At 39.8% G+C, this 26510-nt stretch overlaps 2 protein-coding genes across 5 annotated transcripts in view; one reads left to right on the top strand and one right to left on the bottom strand.

Moving 5' to 3' along the window:
- Positions 1-3608, top strand: part of IGSF10 (immunoglobulin superfamily member 10) — an 83077-nt gene extending 79469 nt beyond the window's left edge. For both annotated transcript variants that reach the window (XM_075340736.1, XM_075340738.1), the window contains one exon: positions 1381-3608. In XM_075340736.1, coding sequence (XP_075196851.1) covers positions 1381-3289 — 1909 coding nt within the window. In that variant the 3' untranslated portion in view covers positions 3290-3608. The remainder of the gene's footprint in view (positions 1-1380) is intronic.
- An 11405-nt stretch (positions 3609-15013) lies between these two features.
- Positions 15014-26510, bottom strand: part of MED12L (mediator complex subunit 12L) — a 1012447-nt gene continuing 1000950 nt past the window's right edge. For all 3 annotated transcript variants that reach the window (XM_075340741.1, XM_075340740.1, XM_075340739.1), the window contains one exon: positions 15014-16364. In XM_075340741.1, coding sequence (XP_075196856.1) covers positions 16312-16364 — 53 coding nt within the window. In that variant the 3' untranslated portion in view covers positions 15014-16311. The remainder of the gene's footprint in view (positions 16365-26510) is intronic.

Below are 26510 nucleotides of genomic sequence, written 5' to 3' on the forward strand. Positions count from 1 at the left end.
ACCTTCAACCCACGAGAAGTGACATCCGGAGCTGAGTGGTTTGACCGCTGTTGGGCGGTACATCCCTACAGTATTATTTTTTGAAATTTGAAACAACTTGGCCAACGTCTGAGCAGCTGTGACTGGTAGCATCCGGGAGTGGATGCCCCCAGTGAAAACTGAACAAATGCCTGGTTGGCCTGAAGGAGTAGATCAGAAACCAAATAAAAGTGGAATTTTCACTGTGCTGCTGTGTAAATGACACAAAACCAAAAGTGCTGAACTTCAGATGGTTGTATGCAACGCGTTTCCAAGAGTCTCCTCACTTCTTTATCAGGAAATCCACCGATTGGTGATGAAGAAATGTGGAGACACTTTGAAAAGCGTTGAATAAGCCACCTAAAGTTCAGCACTTTTGAATTTATGTCATTTACATAACAGGGCAGGGAAAGTTACATTTTTATTTGGTTCCTGATCTACTCTGGCTTTTGAGCACGTGGACTCTGCAGCAGCTGATTACATTCCTTAATACTGGTCGTGTGTGACTCAACCTTTCATGGTGAGCACAGTCCCTTATCATCTCCATATGTTTGTTGGGTAAGACCCTATTGTGCTTTCTATCCGTAGTTTTTATCTGGTTGGCCTACAAAGTAGGAAATTTACATATTGTGCTCCATAAGAAGCAAATATACAGCCTACAATAATGGATATTTTTTATCTTTGGATCTCAGGACACAATAAATATTTAGTCCAGCTAAATTTGTGGGTTGGGACAACTCTATGTGTTATGAATAGTTATTTATAGACTTCTAGTTCGAGCTAGTGAGCAATAACTGTGCATAAAAAACAAGCAAAAATAACCAATCTAAGGCCTCGGTTCCACTTGCGCATAGCTTATGATGTGAATGCATTGAAAGTGATATGCTAATGACCCTCTGTTGCGAGCGTGAGCCAAGGGTCATGCGACTGTGATGCGATCTTGTGATCGGATCACAGCTGTGGAGAAGAGGGGGACAACACTTTCTCCCTCTCCTTAGTGGCCTGCCACTGTGTACATCGCACTTCAGTCAGATGACATGCAAGTGCAGAGCGATGTTTCACTTGCACCCGTAGACGTCTATAGGTGCATGTGAGCCAAGACTCCCTGTCAAATGCAGCATGCTGCAATTCTTTTGTCATGCCAATATGGCATGAGAAATCAATCGCAGATTGACACTGCCCCATAGTTTTGCATTAGTGAGAGCAATCTTATGTTTTATCGGATTGCACTTGTCCTTGCAAAACACAAGTGGAACTAAGGCCTATATCTGATACTTCTAACAAATGTATTTGTTCTCATTTATTAAAGCAAAACTAGTATCCGTGTAATAAACTTAATGAAATTTCTTATTTTTTTTATAGAATGGGAAGCAGAATACAAGTACATCCAAATGGTTCATTGGTTATCCTCTTTATAAATGAAAAAGATGCTGGAGACTATTTGTGTGTGGCAAGAAATAAATTGGGAGATGACTTAACCTTGATGAAAGTCAGCATAAGTATGAAACCAGCTAAAATAGTTCAGAAGCAGTACCTCACAAAGCAAGTTCCATTTGGCAAAGATTTCAAAGTTGACTGCAAAGCTTCAGGATCTCCAGTACCAGAAATATCATGGAGTTTACCAGATGGCACAATGATAAACAACGTTCTTCAAGCTGATGACAGTGGTAGGAGAAGACGAAGATATATCCTTTTTGACAATGGTACTTTATACCTCAACAAGGTGGGGATGTCTGAAGAAGGGGACTATACATGCTATGCTGAAAACACATTGGGAAGAGACGAGATGAAGGTACATATAAGTGTTTTAGCAGCTGCTCCACGTATTAAATTAAATCCAAACACAAAGTTTGAAGCAAGAGCCGGGACTAGTACAGTTCTTAATTGTCAAGCCATTGGAGAGCCCATACCAAAGATTTTCTGGTTGCTTCCTTCTAGTGATATGATTGCAACTTCCCATGATAGATATATATTGCATGAAAATGGATCTTTAACCATTAACCAAATCAAGTTATTAGATGCCGGAGAATACATGTGTGTGGCACGCAATCCAGCAGGGGATGACACAAGGCTTCTCAAGTTAGATGTTCTTTCAACTCCACCCATTATTAATGGATTATATACCAATAAAACTATAATTACAGATTCAGCTTTAAAACACTCTAGAAAATTGATCCACTGTAGTGCAGAAGGAACACATCCTCTTCAAATAATGTGGATCATGCCTGACAATATATATCTAACTGCACCATACCATGGTAGCAGGATTATGGTACACAAGAATGGAACTTTGGAAATTCGGAACGTTAGACCTTCTGATACAGCTGAATTCACCTGTGTTGCTCGTAATGATGGAGGTGAAAGTATTTTGGTAGTTCAGTTGGAAGTTCATGATGTTCTTCAAAGACCAGTGTTTAAAAATCCATTCAATGAAAGGATCATTGCTAAACCAGGAAAAATGGCAATACTTAATTGTTTTGCTGATGGGAATCCCCTTCCAGAAATAACATGGCTTTTACCAAATGGTACCAGGTTTGTAAATGGGCAAAGGTTTTCAAAATATCATGCAGGATCTAATGGAACCTTTATAATTTATAGTCCTACCAAAGATGATGCAGGAAAATATAGATGTGCAGCAAGGAATAAGGTGGGCTACATTGAAAAGCTTATTATATTAGAGGTAGGTCAAAAACCGACTATTTTGACACATCCAAGAGGGACAATAAAGAACATAATTGGTGAGACTTTATCTTTACATTGTCTTTCTGATGGCATACCAAGACCCAGTGTGACCTGGAGCCTTCCAAGTGGATACATAATAGACAGACCTCAAGTCAATGGGAAATATTCTTTACTTGAGAATGGCACGTTGGTTGTTGAAGAAACAACCATTAATGATCGTGGAAACTATTTGTGCAAAGCAAAGAATAATGCGGGAGAGGCAGCTATTAGTATACCTGTGATGATTGTAGCATATCCTCCAAGGATTACAAATAAACCTCCACATAATATTCACACAAGAGTAGGATCTCCAGTGCACCTCAATTGCATTGCCATTGGAATACCAAAACCAGAGATCTCTTGGGAGTTACCAGACTTATCAATATTAACAACGGCAAGTAAAGGACGACCTACGGGGTCTGAGCTCCTTCATCCACAAGGGACGTTAGTTGTGCAGAATCCAAGAACTTCAGACTCTGGAATGTACAGGTGCATTGCCAAGAACCAACTGGGCACCGATAGCAGCGCAACCTATTTAAACGTTATCTAAACAAAGTGTCTGAGACATAAATGCTACAGCATAACACTTTACCTGGGAAGGATAAACGGGCAGGAGACATCTGGTCAGCTTTCCAACTTTACCTTGTGTTGGATTTTTATCATCAACTATGGTCATTAAGAGAATGTTTCTACAAGGCACCTTTCTGCAAGCTCCTTCTACTAAAACTGTGAATAGAAATTGCATTTTATATATATATAAAAAATATATATTTTTATTCAGAAATATACGGCAAACAATTATTTTTTCTGTTATTGAGATTAAATGTGCTGTCATTTTTTCTAAGATCACATCATCAATAAAGTAAAAACCTATTGAATTTTGTTTTACTAACTTTGCTATATACCATTTTGTACGATGTAAGAGGTTGGTAAGTAACACAGAGTCACGTGAGACTGATTGCAAATATTTACGGCTTTATTTACATACCGCTGCAAAAGCAGCAAAAAGGCAGTACAAGGGTTAATGGTGACTTGTCTAAAAGGACCAGCTTTTCTAGCACAGCAATTCTATATTCTAAATCACCCATCTGGCCAATAAGTGTCTGCCAAACTATTAACTTACAGTGTTTGTACATTTATTGGAACAAAACATTCGAAAGTTTGATCTAGAAGATGCGTGTTATAATTAGAACATGGGAAATCCACAGAATATGTTGCGCAGTGTAACATATGGAATGGTTTACAAATAAGTCATATATTTTTTTAACCCCTTCAACCACAGCCTACCATATTTTTTGTTTTATAAGACGCACCGGATTATAAGAAACACTGCAAATTTAGAGGAGGAAAATAGGAAAAAATAGTTTTTAATGTTAAAATGAGGGTCCGTCTTATAATCCTAGTGCGTCTTATAATAGCTCCCCAGGGTGGAGCGGCGGTGGTGGAACAGCTCAGGAGGGTCACAGGAGGCCGGGTCAGCGATGCTGCGGGCTCAGAGGAGGGGGTGTCGTGGTTCAGAATGGTCAGTGGACAGACAGTGGACAGAGGGTCAGCAATACTGCTGGCACGGAGGTGTCTTGGCCATTGATTTGCTGGCGGACTGCGGGCTTCATTGAATTGCCCATGGTTGACGAGATTGACTGACTTAAAAAAATGGCTGTAAGGGCTGCACATTCACAGATAGGACTCCGCGCTCATTTTCTTAAAGTCCATCACATCAATCTGCGCATGCACCGCCTCTGTGTCCATTTTCTTGAAGTCCATTGCGTCAACCATGGGCGATTCAATGGAGCCCGCAGCCCGCTGTCAGATCAATGGCACCTACTGCATCACTTACCTCCATCCGGGACCCCTCTGAGCCGCTCCACTGCAGTGACACCCCCTCCTCCCAGCTCTCAGTATTGCCGACCCTGACTCCTGTGACCCCGCTCCACCCCCGCCAATCCGGTAAGCCATATCCGGATTATAAGAAGCACACCCATTTTATTCCCAGTTTTGGGGGAAAAAAGTGCATCTTATAATCCAGAAAATACAGTATTTTGTGTCTTAATGACAAAGCAATATTACTAATTTTCAAGTCTTTATTTTTTTTTCCATCAACATGAGGGCTTAATTTTTGTTGGGGGGGTTACATTTAAAAGACAATTTATGTTTTATTATCTTTCTTGGTGGGAAATGGAAGAGAACAGTAATTCCACCTTTCTTGCATTTTCATTTTTTTTTCTGTGTGGTATAAATATTATAAATTCTTTCTTTTGGAAATAACACATTTCTAAAGGTCTTTTTATGTTTTTCTACATTCAAAGTGAATTATTAATAGCAGCAGATAAAAAATAGCATTTTGTTTATGCAGCACCAAATTCTGAGGGCCATGACTTTTTTTCTGTAGAATGAGCTCGTTTTTTGTAGGTCAATTTGTAGTTTTTATTCATACAATTTTTGGGGTATACAGTACATATGAATTACAGTGCCTTGAATAAGTATTCATACCCCGTAAACTTTTCCATATTTTTTCACATTATAACCACAAACATAAATGTATTTTATTGGGATTTTATGTGAAATAGCAATATTTGTGGAGTGTAAAAGAAATGATACATGGTTTTCTTAATATTTTACAAATATAAATCTGAAAATTGTGACGTGCATTTGTATTCAGCCCCTCCCGTGTCAGTAATTTGTAGGACCACCTTTCACTGCAATTAGTACTGTATGTCTTCTAGGGGATGTCTCTACTAGTTTTGCACATCCAGATGGTGACATTTTTTTCCCATACTTCTTTGCAAATTAGCTTTAGCTCAGTGCGATTGGATGGAGATGTCTGTACAGCAATTTTCAGATCTTGTCACAGGTTTTCAATGGGATTTAGGTCTGGACTGTGACTGAGCCAATCACACACATGGATATGCTTTGATCTAAATCATTCCATTGTAGCTCTGACAGTATGTTTAGGGTCTTTGTTTTTTTTGGATGGTGAACCTGCTCCCCAATCTCAAGTGTTTTGCAGCCTTTAACAGGTTTTTCTCCAGCATTGTCCTGTATTTAGCTCCATACATCTCCTCATCAACTCTGACCAGCTTCCTTGTCCCTGTTGAAGGAAAGCATCCCTACGGTATGATGCTGCCACCACCATGTCTGACAGTGGGGATGGTGTTTTCAGGGTGATGTGCAGTGCTAGTTTTCCAGAACACAGTGTTTTGCGTTTAGCCCAAAAAGTTCTACTTTGGTCTCTTAAAACAGAACACCTTTTTCAACATGCTACCTGTGTCCTCTACATGGCTTTTTGAATACTGCAAATGGAACTTCTTAATGCTTGCTTTTAAAAGTGGCTTTCTTCCAGCCACTCTTCCATATTGAGCAGATATATGGAGTATACCACTAATACTTGTCCTATGGATAGATTCTTCCACCTGAGCTGTAGATCTCTTCAGTACTTCCAGAGTGACCATGGGTCTCTTGGTTGCTTCTCTAACTTGTGCTCTCCTTGCTTGGGATGTCAGTGCAGGTGGTCGGTCATCCTTAAGAAAAACCTATAGCAGATCAAAATGTTGCACTGATGTACTAATGGCAGTATAAAAAGGATTTCTTTGGACTTTTATAACCTAACCATGCTTTACTAATGTTTTCAACAACATTATCTCTGACCTGTTTGTGTTCCTTGGTTTTCATGATGCTCTTTGATCCTTAATGTTCTGAAACAAACCTCTGTGGCTTTCACAGAACAGCTGTAGTTATAATGAGAATACATTATGCACAGGTAGACTGAATTTACTGATTAGGTGATTTCTGTAGGTCACAGGATTTTATTCAGGGGTGTCAAGACTACAAGGGGTTGAATACAAATGCATGTCACAATTTTCAGATTTATATTTTTAAAATCATTAGAAATTAACGTATTTTGTTTATATTTCACAAATACTTGCTCTTTTGTGTTGGTATGTCAAAAAAAAATGTTTGTGGGTGTAATGTGAAAAAATATGGAAAAGTTCAGGGGGAATGAATACTTTTTCAAGGCAATCTAGTTGCTTTTATTTCAGGTATTGGATGTAGTGGAAGGAACACAGCAACTCTGCCATTTTTTTTTCAGTGTTTTAAACAGTGTTTCTGATAAATATTATAGGGATTGTATAGTTCAGGCCAGTACAGTTGAAGCAATATCAATTATGTGTAGAATTTGTTTTAATTTTAATTTCTTCAGAACATTTTAGTGAACTTCTTTTTATACTATATTTTTCCCACAAGGACGTGGCTAAAAAAAACTGCATTAAGGGCTCTGGTGGAGTTTTTCCAAATAGCGGTGTGTTTAACCACCATAAAGAACTATTTTTTGGAAATGTTCCTCCAACTGCTTCTATGAAGAACCGCATGGAAAAACCTCAAGGAAATTCATCCTGATAGCCGTTTTCACAGACAGTTTGTATGCTATGCAGTTTTTCTTTGAAGTAAAAAAAAATGAAGCAAAGTTATGACAAGGGCTGGGCAAGTGTCTGTACCAAACTTAAAAGTAAAACCAAATGAGGTGGGGGTGCTGCAACCATAATAAAGCAGCAGAACCATTGTGCTTTAGAGCTATATGAAACTGCTTGTATTGTGGGTCAGACATTTACCCTGAAGGACAGATTTATCTTGAGATTACTAAGAAGAAATATTGATATTTCACCCAAAGTAGTAATAAATCTGTTAGGGGAAATAGGGTACTACCTAGGTAGAGGACTTACAGTAGTAATGTTTAACATTGCATCTTTTTATTATTTGGCATCTTGGTATGTTGGCCAAGAACAAGTGTAGTACCCTTTGCGAAGGTGGCTTTTGTCTGGTTTCCACCCTTGTAGAACGGTACCTTATGCACACTGGGTGTCAGCTTTGGGATGTATGTTCTGTAGCTTTTACAGTCATCTGGTAGGTGACCTTAACCTCCAGGCTCGAGGCAATGCGCCTGAGTAGTCTTAGAACCAAAGGTGCAAAGTGCCCCTACAGTGGTGACTTTGGGGTGTCCTAACTCACTGGGAGTGGGAAACCCACTTACATTTTGGCACATTTATTCTGCACATCAATTGAATTCTATCCTTTTCTGGATCTTCATGCTCTGATGGGGAAATATTAAATTCACAATCGAAGCAAGGGTCAGTATTAATTTAAAAACCTTCACTATTAATTTGATTATTTTTCACAGTTTATCTACATCACTAGGACTAGTTTGGGGTGTGTTTCTCGTTATGGGTTCTCTCCTCATCTTTCTAGGGGGAAAGTGTGTGGTCATCAGGTTACACTCCCCTCTGCAAACCCCAGGCTCTTTCTCAGGAGTGAAGCCAATCTAGACTGGCTCTTAATTATACTGGGGTGGCAGTGCAGGTGGATGCTGGGAGCAAGATTAGGCTATGGGAGACCATTGTCCTCTGACCGTTGCTGTGGCCTGCTTGCTAGGAGGGTTGGGGATGGTTTATTGAGGACGATTGTCCTGTCAGATAGGGCTGTGATGGACCGCATACCAGTGCACTTTTTTAAAGCACTTAATTACTTGGGTTTTTTTTCGGGTGATAGAGCACAGTGCTCGGGTTGGATGTTAAAAAAAAAGTTATAATGCTGCATAAAATGTGACTGGGATTTTATAAAAGTCAAATAGTTGTGTTGGTATATTTTTCATGTGTAGATGAAATAATAAATGAACAAAGATTGTAACATTAATGGTATTAGATAATATATGGGATGAAATAATATATGTGTTATCTGTGAAGAAACATTTTTAAGCATAAATTATTTTTCAACTGTCAGGAGCTGGCAACATTTTCAGAGACTATGCACTTTTCTAAAGTCAAGCTACCTGAATACTTAAAAACATCTGTTATACATTACTGTTTCTTGTCTTTTATTGAGATGGAAATAGTGCATTTCCAAAATTGATAAATTTTAAAAAATCAGTCTTGGAACAACAATATTTTAGCTTATGATAGTTTTCTGAGCCAAAGCTATAAGTGGATCCAGCAAAAAGGCAAAGCTTAAAGGCCGCTTTGCACGCTACGATTTATCTGACGATCTCATGAGCGACGTGACACGCCCAGATCGTAATTACAATTTTGCCGAGATCGCACATAGGTCGTTTATTAGCGGTCACACGTAACAATCTCAAAAACGACGCAACAGTGATCAGCAATATATTGTTTGACCAAGGCGGTCGTTTCGATGTTGTTCGTCGTTGGCAGGGTGTCAAACTTACCAATATGTCTGCTCCGATCCAAACGACGAATAATATTTTGAAACTGAATGACGCGTCAACGATCATCGATTTTCAACCTATTTGTGATCGTTCAGAGTCGCAAGTAGGTGTCACACGCAATAACATCGCTAACGATGCCGGATATGTGTCACAGAAACCGTAACCCTGCCGACATATCGTCAGATAAATCATAGCGTGAAACGCTGCCTTTTGTCCTTCATTTACATCACCCCATTCCTTTTAAATACACTTTTTGCTATCATTAAAAAAACTGCATTCAAAACTTTACTGATACTCCCCCAAACAAAAAAGCTATGTATGTGTAACCGTAAAAGTTATATTCACAATATTTGAACAATCTTGCTTAGACACCAGGCCATTATCTGCTTCTCCTAGAAGACTTCTTTTTAGGATTTACTCAAGTGTGTGCTCGCTAAGAGATCCTAAACACCAAACTAATGGCTTGGGAGAAAAATGAGGGATGTCACTCAATAAATAACATGTGACTTTTGTTCTGCAACATGCTGAAGGTTTCTTGATGTGTTAAAATCCAAGAGAACTGTTTAAAAACAATTACGCAATGGCAAACGACACAAGATTTCTTACTAACATTGTTATTTTTACATTTCTTAAAATAAATCTGATGGAATTCCCATTATTCCTCCATTATGGAATGAAATAATAATTTAGGATAAAAGTAAACGATCAACAACCACAGCTTTACTTTACTTACAAAATCTTCTGTGAGCATCAGTTGCATATTTTACCACAAACACAATTATCTAACTATCCATATGATTATTTTAGCAAAGTTACTAATTCCTTTGTACTTATGAGCTCAAGAACCGTCTTCCCACCAATGCTTGGATTAAGTACTGTAGTTAAATTTCATCTGGAGAGTACGGGATTTCTGATTACATTGAATATCCTAGACATTAAATGGCCTTGACTGGCCTTATAGTCTACTAAAGCCAATAACTATCTTTCTATTCAGACGTAATGGTATCTTTGACACCTCTCTCTAAATAAAACTGAAATTTAGAACTTCATTACATGGCACTGACAAACAACAGCAAATCATTCTCTATACGGAGAAACATTATCCCTTAGATCCAAAATAATGTGATAAATGCTGAATTTTAGAATTCAGAATTTATATTTTTGTGGTCTGATGTTTAGATTATAATTCTTAGATGTTGAAATCAGAATTTGTTCAGGAATGCCTATAATCTTCAATGACTCCACTGCTTCACCACTACCACAGCTACTGCCTCACCACCGTGCGAAGCCGCCGATGACACCTCACCACCGTGCGAAGCCGCCGCCCAACCAACACCCCACCTATTGTCTCCTCCCCAAAATCCTACAGAATGTAAGCTTGCAAGGGCAGGGTCCTCTTCCCTCTGTACCAGTATGTCTATTGGAACTTGGATATGTATTCTGTATGTAACCCCCTTCTCAGGTACAGCACCATGGAGTTAATGGTGCTCTATAAATAAATAATAATAATAATAATCATCATTTATTCATTAACTTTTTATCTTAGTATTGTTATTTGTTTTTTTACATTTTTTGCATGTTATGGTCTAAGGAATTTTTCACTGAATCAAATTAAAAATGCTAATTTGTGCTTATTTATATCTATCTAGGATGATATCAATACATAAATAATTACAATTAGGGATGAACAAACCCAAACTGTAAAGTTTGTCTGTATCGGACACAGTGTGTCTATGGAAGGACCGCAAACATGGACTTCTCCAAGAAGACCATGTTACTTTTTGGGTTAGGGTTTGGCCACCCGGTTAATGATAAAAATAAAAAAAGGAAAAATAAATATAATAAGGAATAAAACAGTACAGTTATACTTACCAACCTTTCCCACGGCTGTAACATTGTTTCCAGGTCAGATGATTAGCTCCCAAGCACATGTACTGCTTCCACCATTCACCATCAGTCCCGGCATCTGTGATTGGTTGCAGTCAGACCACAGCCCCACCATTTGTCATAGCATCTGTGATTGGTTGAAATCACACACACACACACACACTATCTGCATCCCTATAGTGGTGTAAAAAGAAATAAATGTAAAAAATGAAGCAGGGTTCTCCATGTTGTGATACCCACCACAGATAGAGCACATGGTTACAAGCTGCAGCCCCAGCTGTGCATGTTATCTTGGCTGTGTATTAAAATACAAGGGACCCCATGCAGCTTTTTTTAAAATTATTTAAATAAATAATTTTTAAAAAGTATGCGTAGTCCCCCACAATTTTGATGTGAGCCAAGATAAAACCAATATTTGGGGGCTGGTGTTGTCAGGCTAGAGAGGCCCATGGATATTAGGCTCCCCTGGCAAAAATAGCAGCCTGCAGCAATTAGATGATTAATGGCAGCTGTGATTTGTCAAAAATCACAGCTACTACTAAGCCCTGTATTAAAATGAGGAGGGGTGCACCATCCCATTACTAACCTTGTAAGTTAAAAGAAATAAACACAAAGCACAGAGAAAAATAATTTATTTAAAAAACACCCTCTTTCTCCAATTTATTAACCCCCAAAACATCCAGGTCTGACATAATCCACACCATGATGTCCCAAGACGATCCTAGCTCTGCTACATACTGAACTACATACTGAACTCCTAGAAGGCAGGCTCAGAGAACATGACCGCCAGATGCAGCTTCAGCCAGACACTGACTGAGTCGCACCTGTGAGCAGTGATGTCACAGAGTTTACTTGCGGTCACAGCTGGAGGTTCCCACTGCACCCCACCTGTGACAGCAGGTAAGCTCCCCTCAAGTGAACTCATTTAACTCAGTGACGTCACCTCAGGTAAACTCATGGAGCTCAATAAGACCTTCCTCTCTTGGCAGAAAACCGCTTTTTTTTTTTTGCCAAGAGATGCATATTTTGTGCTGCAATTTATGCACCAAATTACTGCACCAATACTGCATCTCCTGGAAAAAAAGCACATCAAAACACAATACAGTTTTGAAATGTTTTTCTTTTGCCAGGAGATGCAGATTTGGTGCAGAAATTTGGTGTATAAATTCCAGCACCAAATCTGCATCTTCTAGCAGAAAACTGCACAAAATGTTTTAAGCCATTCTGGTATGGTTTTCTGCAAGGAGATGCAAATTTGGTGAAGAAATCTGGTGAAGACATTTCACCACCAAATTCGCATCTCCTGCCAGAAAACCGCACTGAAACCGCAGAGGTTTTTTTGCCAGCAGATGCAGATTTGGTGCTGGAATTTATACACCAAATACCTACACTAAATATGCATGTTTTGGCAGAAAACTGCATCAAAACCGCAACGCGTTTTGATATGTTCTTTTGTCAGAAGATGCAGATTTGGTACAGGGATTTGATGTATAATATTCAGAACCAAATCTCTATCTCCTGGAAAAAAAATAACAGTTTAGATATGGTTTTCTGCCAGAAGATGAAAATTTAGTGCTGAAATGTCTGTACTAGATCTCTGCATGAATCTTGCATCTCCTGGCAGAAAACCGCACTGAAATGGCTTCAAAATTGTGGGTTTTGTGCAGTTTTCTGCCAGGAGATGCAGATTTGGTGCTGATATTTATACATCAAATTCCTGCACCAAATCTGCATCTCCTGGCAACAAACAGCATCAAAACCGCATCAAGTTTTGATGCGTTTTTTTTGCTAGGAGATGCAGTGTTGGTGCAGAAATTTCGTGCATAAATTCCCCAAAAAAATGTGGTTTTCTGCCAGGAGATGCAGGTGTCATTGAACTCAAACAGTACACCTGAGGTAAGTTTACCTGCAGTCACAGGTGGGTTGCCGTGGGAACCTCCATCTTATATTGCAGTGCCTGCCTGGAGTCACAGTGGGTGGTCATGTTCTCTAATGTGCCCGCAAGCTGTGACTTCAGTATGTAGCTTAGTCAGGATCACCGTGGGATGTTGTGGTGTGGATTACTTCGGACCTGGGTGTTTTGGGGGTTAATGAATTGCAGAAAAATAAAGGATTTTTCTTTGAGTTTTGTCTTTATTTCTTTTGACTTACATGGTTAGTAATGGAGGGTCTCATAGACCACTCCCTATTGCTAATCCAGGGTTTAATGGCAGCTGTGATGTTTGACAAATCATAGCTGTCATTAACCCATTATATTACCCCGATTGTCACCGCACCAGGGCAATAAGCTGGGTAAAGCGCCGTAATTGTCATATCTAATGGATGCAACAATTCAAATGCTGCTATTTTTAGGCTGGGGAGACAAAAACCATGGGCCTCACCAGCCTGAGAATACCAGCCCCCCACTGTCGGTTTTATCTTGGCTGGGTATAAAAATTGGGGGGAAAGCACTATGTTTTTTTAAAAAAATTATTTAAATAATTTTTAAAAAGCCGCAAGGGGTCCCTCATATTTTGATACACAGCAAAGATAACGCGCACAGCTGGGGGCTGCAGCCTGTTACGGTCTGGTTCATCTGCCCTGGGTACCAATATATTGGGGATCCTATGTTATTTTTTTCAATTATTTTTACGCCATTATGAGGAAGCAGACCATGTGTGAGATACCAATACATCACAGACACTGTCACAGAGGGTGGGGACGCTGTCTGACTGCAACCAATCACAGATGCCGGGACTGATGGTAGGCAGGGGACGTAGTGAATATGCATGAGAGCTAATGATCGGACACAGAAGCACAGTGACAGCCACAGGAAGGTCAGTAAGTATAACGCTCCTGCTATATTCCTTATTTTCATTCTTTTGCAGCCCGCCTAGCCTTTACTCACACCATTTTATACACATAAGTTCGGGTCCCTTAGACGTATATGGGGTTTCGCGTCTGAGGTCGAGTTTGTGGTCAAGTTTGGCTGCCGAGCCCAATTTTAGTCGATGCTTACTTAGCGAACCCGAATATCCATGAGTTCGCTCATCACTAATCACAATTTGTGAAACTAAGTCCACTTTATTCCTACTATATTTTCTCTTTAACTGTGATCTTTTTATGTGGATATTAATAATGCACAGAAAGACAGAGACATATTGTAAATGTATCAGCATAAAGTTTAATATCTATTGTAACTATATATCTAGTTTACTAGTTAGCCTCTGATTTCTCCTCAATAAAAAGATTAGGCTCATAAATAGAGGTATGCATGGGGATTAATGATTATAAAAGTGGAGAGTAATCCCTTTTCATGGATTAGCTTGCCATAGACACAAGTTATTAGACAGCCAAGTCACACATTAGCATCTCTAGTCTACTTAGTCCATCAGTCATGCTATTCTAGTAAAGAAGCAAGAAAGGCAGCTGGAAAACACCTCTATCACTGCTAACTTAGGGCTACATATAGTTGAACAGGTAAAAATTCAGGTTTTTCTACTCTTGTCTTGTTTTCCCACAGAGAAGATATCAAGGGATCTAAGAAACAACACATACACATTGAAAAGGAAAAGCTAGTTGGTTGAAATGTAAGGTTGTTTCAAAAGTGAAGGGGCATATTTAGGGGTTAACATGAAGCAAGAGGGGATTGAAGAGGGTAAGAATTAATTTTAGGATTTAACTATACACAGGGTTTGTTTGTATTCAGCTTCAAAGCAGACGCCTCTATATAGGAAGACAAAATTACAAGACAGTATATTAAAGGACATCTGTCAGCAGGATTTTATACCCAAAACTATTTATATGTGCATGTAGCTCTTTCAAAGATAAGTCCATCAATACCTTTACATGGCTAGCCGACTCTTCCATTACTGAGAAATCAATGTTTAACTTGATATGTAAATGAAGCTGAAAACTCTGTCACTCCAGGTCTATTCCCTATATAGGGTCACCTCTTCTTGCTTTACTGACAGACACTAACCTTTGTGACTTTAGGCAAATGAACCATTGGTCAAGCATGAGGAGATAGCACTTTTTGGGGAATAGTACTGGAGTAACTGAGGCTTCAGATCTACAAATAGCACTTTAGCCCCATTTGCATATTAATGCAAACATTGATTTCTCTGTAGGAGAGGAATGAACTGGCCATGTAAAGGTATTGGTGGACTTGTCTTTGAATTAGCTACATACACATATAAATATTTTGTAGTGTGACATCCCGTAGACAATGTCCTGTTAAATAAATAAAAAATGATTGTACAAGGGCACAGCATCTGTCAAGTGTAGCTCCACCTAAACATGTCTGTTTAACATCAAAATTCTAATATTCTTGTGTTAGTACGGTAATTGTTTCAACAGTTGAGGGTATCTGCAGAAATCCCAAATTATCATGGATTCACGCACTATAGGCATATGCTCCATTGATTTTATTGCAATCTATACTGGGAGCTCCATGATTAAACTACAAATTGCTGTAAACCACAGGCAGTAGCTTGTAATCAGTGATCAATGCTAAAGTGCAGAGGCGGATAATGGAACATTAGCCAATACAAGTATATTAGGAAGTATAAGAACTTGTTCTCCAAGCAATGCTATACTATTTCATAATAAATGCAAATACGAGTACTTAAAAGATGTTATATGGTATTAAAATATTTGCTTTGTTCCCCAGAAAAAACAGCACATTTGTATATTGAGTGTCAGGTAATGCAAGCCATTCCCATTTACTTTAATAGGGATGCACTCCAAGACCTAGCTCATGGCCAATGTGGCATTTTTCTCTGATGAAAAGTAGACCTTTTTTAATCTTATACAACCCTTTCAACCTTATTCCAAATAAATATATAGACACTAAGTATAATAAGGATCCCTGAGACAAAGACAATTTAAGCAGTAAAGCAATATACTGCATTACCATTTTAAAGAAGCGCACATTTACCAGTGTTAAGTGATGGCTTTACATTTTCAGCAGTGTATTATCATGTATATACATCATACTACTACATCAGAATGCAGGGAATACAAATAATGCAGTAACAAAGATAACATTGTAAAGTGCCTAAAAGCTCTAAGGAAACATCTATGGGCTCCTCTGGAAGATCCACAAAAGTCTACCACTAAATACAACAAAGAAGCCCATATTAAGTTAAAAATCAAAGTTTGTTTGAGCTCAGTGTTTGGTCTTATTCACATGTCATACATTCACATTCACAATATCTTTATTTTATAGCAGCAAAATGAATAAAAAACACAGACTACTGTTTTTTCAGGTCTCCAAGTAAAACATTAGCAAATTCCAAAAACATCTTCTTGTGAAAATATTCACACACTCAACAAAAGCAAAAAAGACTACAACGTAGAATTTCAAAAATGCACATTGTAAATAGAACACGAAAAGCGTAGAACTAATCAAGATGTCCACGTTTAGAAGCTGGAAGGCTCTCCATATATATTAAGTTTAGAAGCTGGAAGGCTCTCCATGTATATTAAGTTTAGAAGCTGGAAGGCTCTCCATATATATTCCCTGTTTGTTGTGGCTGGTTACCTGTATGATAAAAACATAAAAGAGAATGTGTCATATATTAGAAACACATTTATTAACAAAGATTTAGTTTAAAAAAAAAATAGAGTGTATTCTCTTCCTACACAATATATTTTAGTGCAATATGTGATCACCCACTTTGGAGATGTTAATAGGGGACACATCTGTACACAACTCGGGGCCAGGCAATTTAGAGAATTTCGTGCTTGCCACCAGTGGGCATAACTAGGTGGTCAGGCCGGGCATGTACTCAGGGCACAATTAGCAGGAAGGGAAGGGGTGCTGAGGCGACAGCTTGGTTCACAAGAAAAGATTTATACTGCAGTCACCCGATACACAGGACATCTCGGAAAACAGCAATTAGTGGTTTTGTTCAACTGCTGGAGGAACTCTTAGTTTTGGTGGAAACAGCCATGATCAGCTGAATCACAACAGCCAGTAATCCATCTCTGCTCCTCACTAGTCATGTCTAGAATGCAGATTCTCCTTTGAAAGATGACATTACGGGAAAAATAGAGTAAAAAAAATTACTGTGAAAAGTACAGTGTAATTTTCTGTAGGATGAGGCTGTGTATAGAGAAGAGGAGTGATGTTCCGCGTAATGGGGCTGCATATAGATGAGAGAAGGGATTCATTGCTCCCAACTATCCCAGATTTGGTGGGACTGTCCCAATATGAGGGGGATGCAAAGCTTTGTCCTGACTTGCTCATTCTCTTTGCCGGTTCCTTAGCTCCTTGTCCTAAGGATTGGGATTAACTCTGTAGCTCCTCCTCATGTTCTGCAGAATAAGGCTATATATAGATGAAATGTGTGATGTATTCCAGGATAGAACTGTAAATAGATGATAGGAGTGATGTACTGTAGGATTGGACTGTGTATAGATGAGAGGAGTAATATAATGCAGGGTGGAGCTTTATATACAGTGGGGGGAAAAAGTATTTAGTCAGCCACCAATTGTGCACATTCTCGCACTTAAAAAGATGAGAGAGTCCTGTAATTGACATCATAGGTAGACCACAAGTATGAGACACAAAATGAGAAAACAAATCCAAAAAATCACCTTGTCTGATTTGGCAAGATTTTATTTGCAAATTATCGTGGAAAATAAGTATTTGATCAATAACAAAAGTTAATCTCAATATTTTGTTATATAGCCTTTGTTGGCAATGACAGAGGTCAAACGTTTTCTGTGGAACCTGCACTACCCCTATTGAGTCTGCTCTTTCTCTACCTGTACAATTTGTGCAGGATCACAGGCCACACACTCATGACATCACAATAAGCACACCTCTCTGAGCTACTGACTGAGCCCCACCCCATGCATTCAGATCTGTGCTTGGCTGACAGCCTATGCTCTGTTTAAAGCATAGTTTCTATAGCAATAATGCCATTCCAATTTCATATAGTCAATGGTTACATATTATAGCATTTCAGATTGCAGCTACATTCTTTTTGTTAATCATAGAATCATAGAATGTTAAAGTTGGAAGGAACCTCCAAGGTCATCGTGTCCAACCCCCTGCTCAATTCAGGATTAATTAAACCATCTCAGATAGATGTCTGTCCAACCTCTGCTTGAAGACATCCATTAAAGGAAAACTTGCCACCTCTTGTGGAAGCCTGATCCACTTATTGATCACCGTCACTGTCAAAAAGGTTTTCTAATAGCTAATCTTTGTCTTCCCCCTTTCAGTTTCATTCCAGTGCTCCACGTGTTTCCATGTGCAAATGAGAATAAGGATGATCATTCCACACTGTGACATCCCTTCAGATATTTGTAGACAGCTATTAAAGGCCGCTTTACACGCTGCGACATCGCTCAAGCGATCTCATTGGGGTCACGGAGTTTGTGACGCACATCCGGCCGCTTTAGCAATGTTGTTGCGTGTGACACCTATGAGTGATTTTGAATCGTCGCAAAAACGTTCAAAATCGCTCATCGTGACATGCCCCCCTATTCTCGATTATCGCTGCTGCGTGTACAATGTAGTTCATCGCTCCTGCGGCAGCACACATTGCTATGTGTGACACCGCAGGAACGAGGAACCTCACCTTACCTGCGGCCGCCCGCAATGAGGAAGGAAGGAGGTGAGCAGGATGTTACGTCCCGCTCATCTCCGCCCCTCCGCTTCTATTGGGCGGCCACTTAGAGATGTCGCTGTGACGCCAAACAAACCGCCCCCTTAAAAAGGAGGCGGTTCGCCGGTCACAGCGACGTCGCTAGGTAGGTAAGTAGTGTGACAGGTCTGAGCGATGTTGTGCGCCATGGGCAGCGATTTGCCCGTGTCGCACAACGGATGGGGGCGGGTATGCACGCTAGCGATATCGGTACCGATATCGCAGCGTGTAGAGCGGCTTTAAGTCTCCTCTTTGCCTCCCTTTTTGCAAGATAAACATTCCTAGATCCTTTAACCATCCCTCTTAGGACATAGTTTGCAGTTTCCTCAACTTCCCTGTAGCTTTTCTCTGAACTTGCTCCAGTTTTTAGAAGTGTGTTTTAAAATGTGGTGCCTAGAAGTGGACACAGTATTATAGATGAGAACTGACCAAAGATGAGTAGAAGGGGATAATTACTTCACATGATCTAGACTCTATGGTTCTCTTAATACATCCCAGAACTATGTTTGCCTTTTTGCTGCTGCATCACACTGTTGACTCATGTGAAGTCTGTGATCTATTAGTATACCCAAGACTTTTTCACACATGCTGTTGCTTAGTTTTATTCCTCACATTCTTTAGATGATATTTCAGTTTTCTTGTGCCAATGTAGAGTTTTCTATTTCTCCTCGTTAAGTACCATCCGATTAGTTCCTTACCATTTGTCACATCACCACCAGAGCCCGCTCCTGCGACTTCTGCTTTGATCACCAGGCAATGCCGTGTTCCCACCGTGGACAGTGCTGGTAATGGGAGAGGAGTCCGTGCCAGTAGCTCTGGTGGGCGCAGGCTATGCTCATCCAATAAGCTGGATTTCCCTGAGACCTGCAGTACCACTGGCTGACTGTAGGTGGCGTTTATCTTCTAGCTGATGTTACCACCATTCAGCTACAGCCAATGGGAAGATACCACACCCATCTAATTCCCCCTCCTGTCTTCTAGTCACTGCCAGAGATAGTTTTGAATTCCTGCTTCCTGGTTCCCGCTCTGCTCTGTGTAGTGATTCCTGTGTTTTGACCTGCCTGTTCTCTGACTACCCTCCTGCCTGCCATTTTTGTACCTCGCTGCCAGATCTGGATTTGACTTTTGCCTGATTTCCGGACTACGTCCTAGTCTGCTCATTTTGTCTCTGTTCTGCATCTCCTGGTTTGACCCTGCTGGACTACTACTCTCATCTGGACTGCAGCCTTCCACAGTGATCTCCGGGGCACTGTCTAATTCCAAATCCCTGTATAGGGGTTAAATGGTTTCGGGGTTCTAGGGGTCCTGCTTTGTGAGCCGTTTTCCTCTAGTCCGTTACACCATTGTTCCAGCTAATCTAGATCCTTGTGAATTCTTTCTCTAACTTCTCTAGTGTTAGCTATCCCTATTAGTTTTGCATCATCTACAAATTTGATTAGTTTACCTACAGTCCCTTTATCTTGATCATTTCTAAAAGTATTGAACAGTATTGGGGCCAAGATAGAGCTTAGTGCTACCCCACTAGAAAAACTTTTCTGATTCCATGTGCAACCATTTAATACCACTCTTTGAGTATGATCACTGAGCAAGTTATAAATCCACCTAACTGTAGCCTTGGGAATCTCTTACTTAGTCATTTTTTTCAAAAAGGATAGTATGAGATACCTTTATCAATTGTTTTGTTTTGCTGAAGTAGACATATATAATATCTACTGCATTTCCCTGATCCAACAAGTCAGAGATTCCATAGTAGAATGAAATTAGATTAGTTTGGCATGACTTGCTTGCTACAAACCCATGCTGGCTCTGGTTAATTCCAATATTCTTATCCAAGTACAGTGGTACATCGTCAAGGTAAGGAATGCTAAAAAACGACATTCTTTGAACAAGAAACATAATTTAAAACATCAAGTCTGGGCCAAGAAATATCTTAAGACTAATTTTTAAAAGGTTTTATGGACTGATGAAATGATAGTGACTCTTAATGGGCCAGATGGATGGGCCAGATCCTGGATCAGTAAAGGGCAGAGAGCTCCACTCACTCCGACTCAGATGCCAGCAAGGTGGAGGTGGGGTACTGGTATGGGCTGGTATCATCAAAGATGAACTTGTGGGACCTTTTCAGGTTAAGGATGGAGTGAAGCTCAACTCCCAGATCTACTGCCACTTTCTGGAAGACAACTTCTTCAAGCAGAGGTAAAGGAAGAAGTCGGTGTCGTTCAAGAAAAACATGATTTTCATGTAGGACAATGCTCCATCACATGCATCCAACTACTCCACAGCGTGGCTGGCCAGTAAAGGTCTAAAAGATGAAAAATAATGACATGGCCCCCTTGTTCACCTGAACCCCATAGAGAACCTGTGGTCCCTCATAAAATGTAAGATCTACAGGGAGGGAAAACAGTACACCTCTTGGAACAGTGTCTGAGAGGCTGTGGTGGCTACTGCATGCAATGTTGATCGTAAACAGATCAAGCAACTGACAGAATCTATGGATGGTAGGATGTTGAGTGTCATCATAAAGAAAGGTGGCTATATTGGTCACTCATTTTTTGGGGTTTTATTTTTGCATGTCAGAAATGTTTATTTCTAAATTTTGTGCAGTTATATTGGTTTACCTGGTGAAAATAAACAAGTGAGATGGGAATATATTTGGTTTTTATTAAGTTGCCTAATAATTCTGCACAGTAATAGTTACCTGCCAAACAGATATCCTCCTAAGATAACCAAATCTAAAAAAAAAACACTCCAACTGCCAAAAATATTAAGCTTTGATATTTATGAGTCTTTTGGGTTGATTGAGAACATACTGTAGTTGTTGATCAATAATAAAAACAAATCCTCTAAAATACAACTTGCCTAATAATTCTGCACACAGTGTAGTGTGGATTATTTTATTTCTTTGATAGTACAGTGAAGATCAGTTGATGCTACATTTGTTTTCTTAGGGTACACAGTTGCAAAATAGGAATTTAAAACTTTGGTCTTTTCAACGTCATTTTTAACAACTTCACCCTTATCTTGTAAAAAAACCATAGCATCTTTGACTTTTTATTGCTTTTAGTCTTCCTTTCAAGCCTCACATTATTACTGGCTTTGGCTCTTCTAATGCTTGCCCTGCAGTCCCTGCAGACAACATTATATTCTTCTTTAGATATGCTCCCCTCTTTCCGTTTGATATATATTTGTTTTTCCTTTTTAGCAAGTGTTAAAGCTCTGCGTTCATTCATCTTGGTCTCTTTAAATACTTACAATTTTCCCTTCTTTTAGAGATTGTTACTGATTGTGCAGTAAGAATTTCATTTAGCAAAAAATCCCATCCTTCTTGGACATTTCTGTACTCTTGAACATCCAGCCATTGGACCTTTCCTACCCTCTTCCTGAGTCCATTAAAATCTGCCTTTTTGAAGTCCAACCTTAAAGTCTGAGTCCTTTTGTAATCCAAAATTGAAGAATAGCATGATCGCTGTCTCCTAAATTCCCAGCCACCTCTGCTTCCTCAACCATTTCCTCCCAGTTGGTAAGAATTAGGTCCAAGATGGCAGATCCTTTTGTTTTCTCTTCCACCTTTTGAAAGATAAAGAGGTCAGCAAGAAAAGATAAGAATTTTATGGACCTATTACTTTTACCTGAGAGAGATTGCCAACAAATATCTGGATATTTAATATTTCCCATGATCACATGTCATACTTTTTTGAGAACAAAGATATCTGATATAAAAAGAGTTCATCCATATCTTCAATATGTCATTTTTGTTCTTCTCTTTTTGCATTCTTACCCCAACAGTTTCTACAAAGCTACTGTAGCGTCCACGGGGCCTTAGGGTACTCGTCACCAGGCCAGTGGTTCCTTGGAGTAGCTGTGACTAGCCTGACCCAGTTCCGTGACCCCGTCAGCTACATGTTTAAAAAGAACAGCAAACGGACAAGAGTCCAATACAGATGGGGATGGAAGGAGGGCGACGGGCCCCTGGGAAGCATGTTACCGGTGCAGCGGTGCTGGGGTCTCGGCCTCTTCTGCCGCCGACCCTTCCTGTGACTAGTCCTCTCCCAGTGGCAGTACTGGATGGGGAGTGGGGATGCTTCGCAGCGCCACCCGTGGTATGAGGCCAGGAACTAGCCACTGCTGCACAGTCTCTCTCTGGGGCAGGTGTTATGTGCAGCCGGGATGGTATCGCTCCCCACGGGTGGAGCGGGGTACCCGGGAGGTTGGTGAGAACGGGAACAGCAGTCCACGGAAGCACCGGAGCGCATGGCGGTGGCAGTTACTCACAGAGTCACCAGGTGCAGGTTCCAGTCACTTTATTTACTGGCTCAGGTGGTATCGCACCCCAAGTGCTGGTCCTCGCCATCAGAAACTCCGGTCGCTTACCAGGCAGGTCAGAGGCTGGATCCGGTTTGGTAATCTGTGGCCTTTATCCTCCATGCACAACTCTGTACTCTTCCCCATTCTTGGTCCGTACAGCCGGCAGACTGGGCCTCTCGTGGGTCGGACCTCTATCCCCCTCTCTCAGGCTCCCTCTCTGCTGCCGCACCTCGGCCACCTGAACTAGGGCTCTGTACCTCTCTTGTGCCCAGTCCTGTCTCTCTTGCGATTGCTCCCTTTTAGTCCATGATTACAGGTGCCGGGTCCCGTCTCTCTAGATGTTACTGGCCCCCAGCTTGGTGGAGCTGTCTGTTTGATGTTACATCCAGACAGCTCTGTTCAGCCACCCTGAAGGTCTGACAGCCTTCAGGGAGCTGCACATTGTGCATCTGCTCTGTTTCGTGTCCAAGCTTGTTCTAAAAGTAAAGTGAAACTGTTTTCTACTCCTAACTGCTCATGCCCCCACTTTTGCAAGTTGCTATGGCAACCTGGGTCTGCTAAGAACTGGATGAGTCACTTCCTGTGTCTGTAGAAACATTGTTAACCCTTTCCTAGTGACTGCTTCTCCCTGCTGTATGATAGTGTGAGGTGTGTGTAAAACCTACTAGATTGACATCTTGACCTGCCAGGGAAGGATATAATGATATACCCTGTAGCGACCAGTCTCAGGGGCACTACACTACCAATCTCTGAAGCTTGGATTTTTATGGAGATATATGCTTTCCTAATGTACAATGCAACACATCATCCCCTCTTGTTAAGTCTGCATGTTTTAAATAAGTTGTAGTCTTCAAGGTTTGCATTCCAAATCATGTGTATTATCCCACCAAATTTCAGTGATGTCCAGGACATCATATCTCTCTTCCTGAGTTACCAGCTCCAATTCTCTTTGCTTGTATCCCATGCTCTGTGCATTTGTATAGACACATTTTAGTTTGTAGTCGGTTTCTCTTCTCTATTTTCATTTATAATTTGTTCTCTTTGTTATTTATTTCCATTTGTAATAGCAGGGTTCTCAAAAGACTTAATTAGCTGCATACTTTTTCTTGCCTTTATATTTTCCATCCCATATTGCCCTAGTTTAAAGTTGAGTTGTAGCATTGCATCTATCATATATCTTCTTTCTTGTTTTCATAAGATGCAACCCATCACTAGTAAGGAGTACATCATGCAGGTAATAAACTCCATGATCAACAAAACCAAAATGTTGCTGACGGTACCAGTGATATAGCCAGTTGTTTACCTGTGGAGTCCTATTCAATCTCTTTGTTCCATGTCCATCCACTAGGAGTATGGATGAATAGATGACACACGCTTTAAGTTCCTTTAATTTCTGGCCTAGGTCTTCAGAGCCTCTGAATATATAGTCCCCAGGTCCTTTTTTTGCTACATCATTTGTTAGATTGACTAATTGTATCAGCAAGCAACTGTTCACAATTGTCTCATTCTTGGAGGTGCTGGTCAGTTTATTGATAGATGTAGAATACTTTCTTCAGACACAGCACTTCACCCATCAGCCTGGGCATTTTTAAATTATATCTGGATCTTTCCTGTCCTTAAAATTGTAGGCTGACAGCCCAAAGAGAGACATATAAGATTAGGGTCCCAACAAAGGAGTAGATCTTGTCACTGGCTGTTGGCCCCTCATGAATTGGCCAATTTGTGTGCCAAGTACCTCAATTTTTTAACATAGTTTATATAGCAGTAATACAATTCCATTTTCATATACTCAATGGTTACATACTATAGCATTTCAGACAGAAGCTATATTATTTTTAATAGATTAACAAGTTGTATTAGCTTGCACTTGCTCACATTTGTCTTAATATTGGAGGTGCTGGTCAGTTTTTTTATATTTATTGCATACTTTCTACTCACTGACCACTCTTTTCATCAGCATAAGGTATTTTTAATTATAACTATATCCTTCCTGCTCTTGAAATTGTAGAGGCATATAAGGTTAGAGTCCCAACACTGCAGTATGCCTTGTCACTGGCTGTTGGTTTCTCATGAATAGACCAATTTGTGAGCTAAGTATCTAATTTTAGCAGCTTCTATAGCAGTAATTCAATTCCAATTTCATATATTCAATGGTTACATAATATAGCATTTCAGAGTACAGCTATATTTTTTTTGTTAGATTGACTAGCTGTTTTAGCTTGCACCTGTTCACACTTGTCCCATTCTCTGAGGTGCTGTTGAGTTTTTTTATATCTGTTCAAAGCACAATAATTAAACCACTTTCTCCCACTTCTGGGCTCTGTTGGAAGGATACTTGCTTGAACTAGAGGAATGAATGTAAATTAAAAAAAAGTGGTAATGTGAATAAGGATAGATGTTTCTTGATTTACTAAAGGGGAATTTTTTTTCTGAATGAATTTGCATTTTTTTTTTAGAATTACGCTATGGTTTATTGTTATTGTATGCTACATTTTTATGTTCATATGTATTAAAAAATAAAAGAAATATCTACACAAAACAAGAAACAACTGCTACAATAAAAACAAAAGTTATATATTTGTCAATCCAAGCCAAAAGAGAAGTGTGAAAGTTGGTCTGGTCACCAGGCATGTAAGTGTAAACTACCACTAGTCATAAATGTGGTTATAATGTGAAAATGTAGCAAATTATAAATCACCATAAACAAAGTAACATGCAGCAATGAAGTATGTACACAATATTTCTATATATTTATCTATCTTAAAAGACTTTGGTGGCCAATCAGACAGCCAGCATTTGGGACATTTCTCTATATAACTGTTTGTATATAAAAGAGCAGTAAAATGGTCAATAAACACATTTACAAGGAGAATGAGCTGTCTCTGCAAATTGCTCCTGAGTATGTGGAGACTGTACAAGCAATATTACATACTTTTTACAAACTCACACAGGCTTGCTATGTGACTGAATCCAAATAGTGAGAAACACAAACACAATCTGCAAAATCTCTCCTGCCTAACTGCTAAAACCGTTCTCAGACCTGCAAATTTAGAGAGTCTTCATGTAGGATGAGGAGATATATATTATATATATATATATATATATATATATATATATATATATATATATATAGTACAGACCAAAAGTTTGGACACACCTTCTCATTCAAAGACTTTTCTTTACTTTCATGACTCTGAAAATTGCAGATTCACATTCAAGGCATCAAAACTATGAATTAAAACATGTGGAATGAAATACTTAAAGTGTGAAACAGCTGAAAATATGTCTTATATTCTAGGTTCTTCAAAGTAGCCACCTGTTCCTTTCACTACTACTTTGCACACTCTTGGCATTCTCTTGATGAGCTTCAAGAGGTAGTCACCGGAAATGGTTTTCCAACAGTCTTGAAGGAGTTCCTAGAGATGCTTAGCACTCGTTGGCCCTTTTTCCTTCACTCTGCGGTCCAGCTCACCCCAAACCATCTCGATTGGGTTCAGGTCTGGTGACTGTGGAGAGCAGATCATCTCGCGTAGCACATCATCACTCTCCTTGTTAGTCAAATAGCCCTTACACAGCCTGGAGGTGTGTTTGGGGTCATTGTCCTGTTGAAAAAATAAGTGATGGTCTAACTAAACGTAAACCAGATGGAATAGCATGCCGCTGCAAGATGCTGTGGTAGCCATGCTGGTTCTGTATGCCTTCAATTTTGATTAAATCCCCAACAG

This window comes from Anomaloglossus baeobatrachus, chromosome 3 (genome assembly GCF_048569485.1).
Source record: "Anomaloglossus baeobatrachus isolate aAnoBae1 chromosome 3, aAnoBae1.hap1, whole genome shotgun sequence".
Classification (NCBI taxonomy): domain Eukaryota; kingdom Metazoa; phylum Chordata; class Amphibia; order Anura; family Aromobatidae; genus Anomaloglossus; species Anomaloglossus baeobatrachus.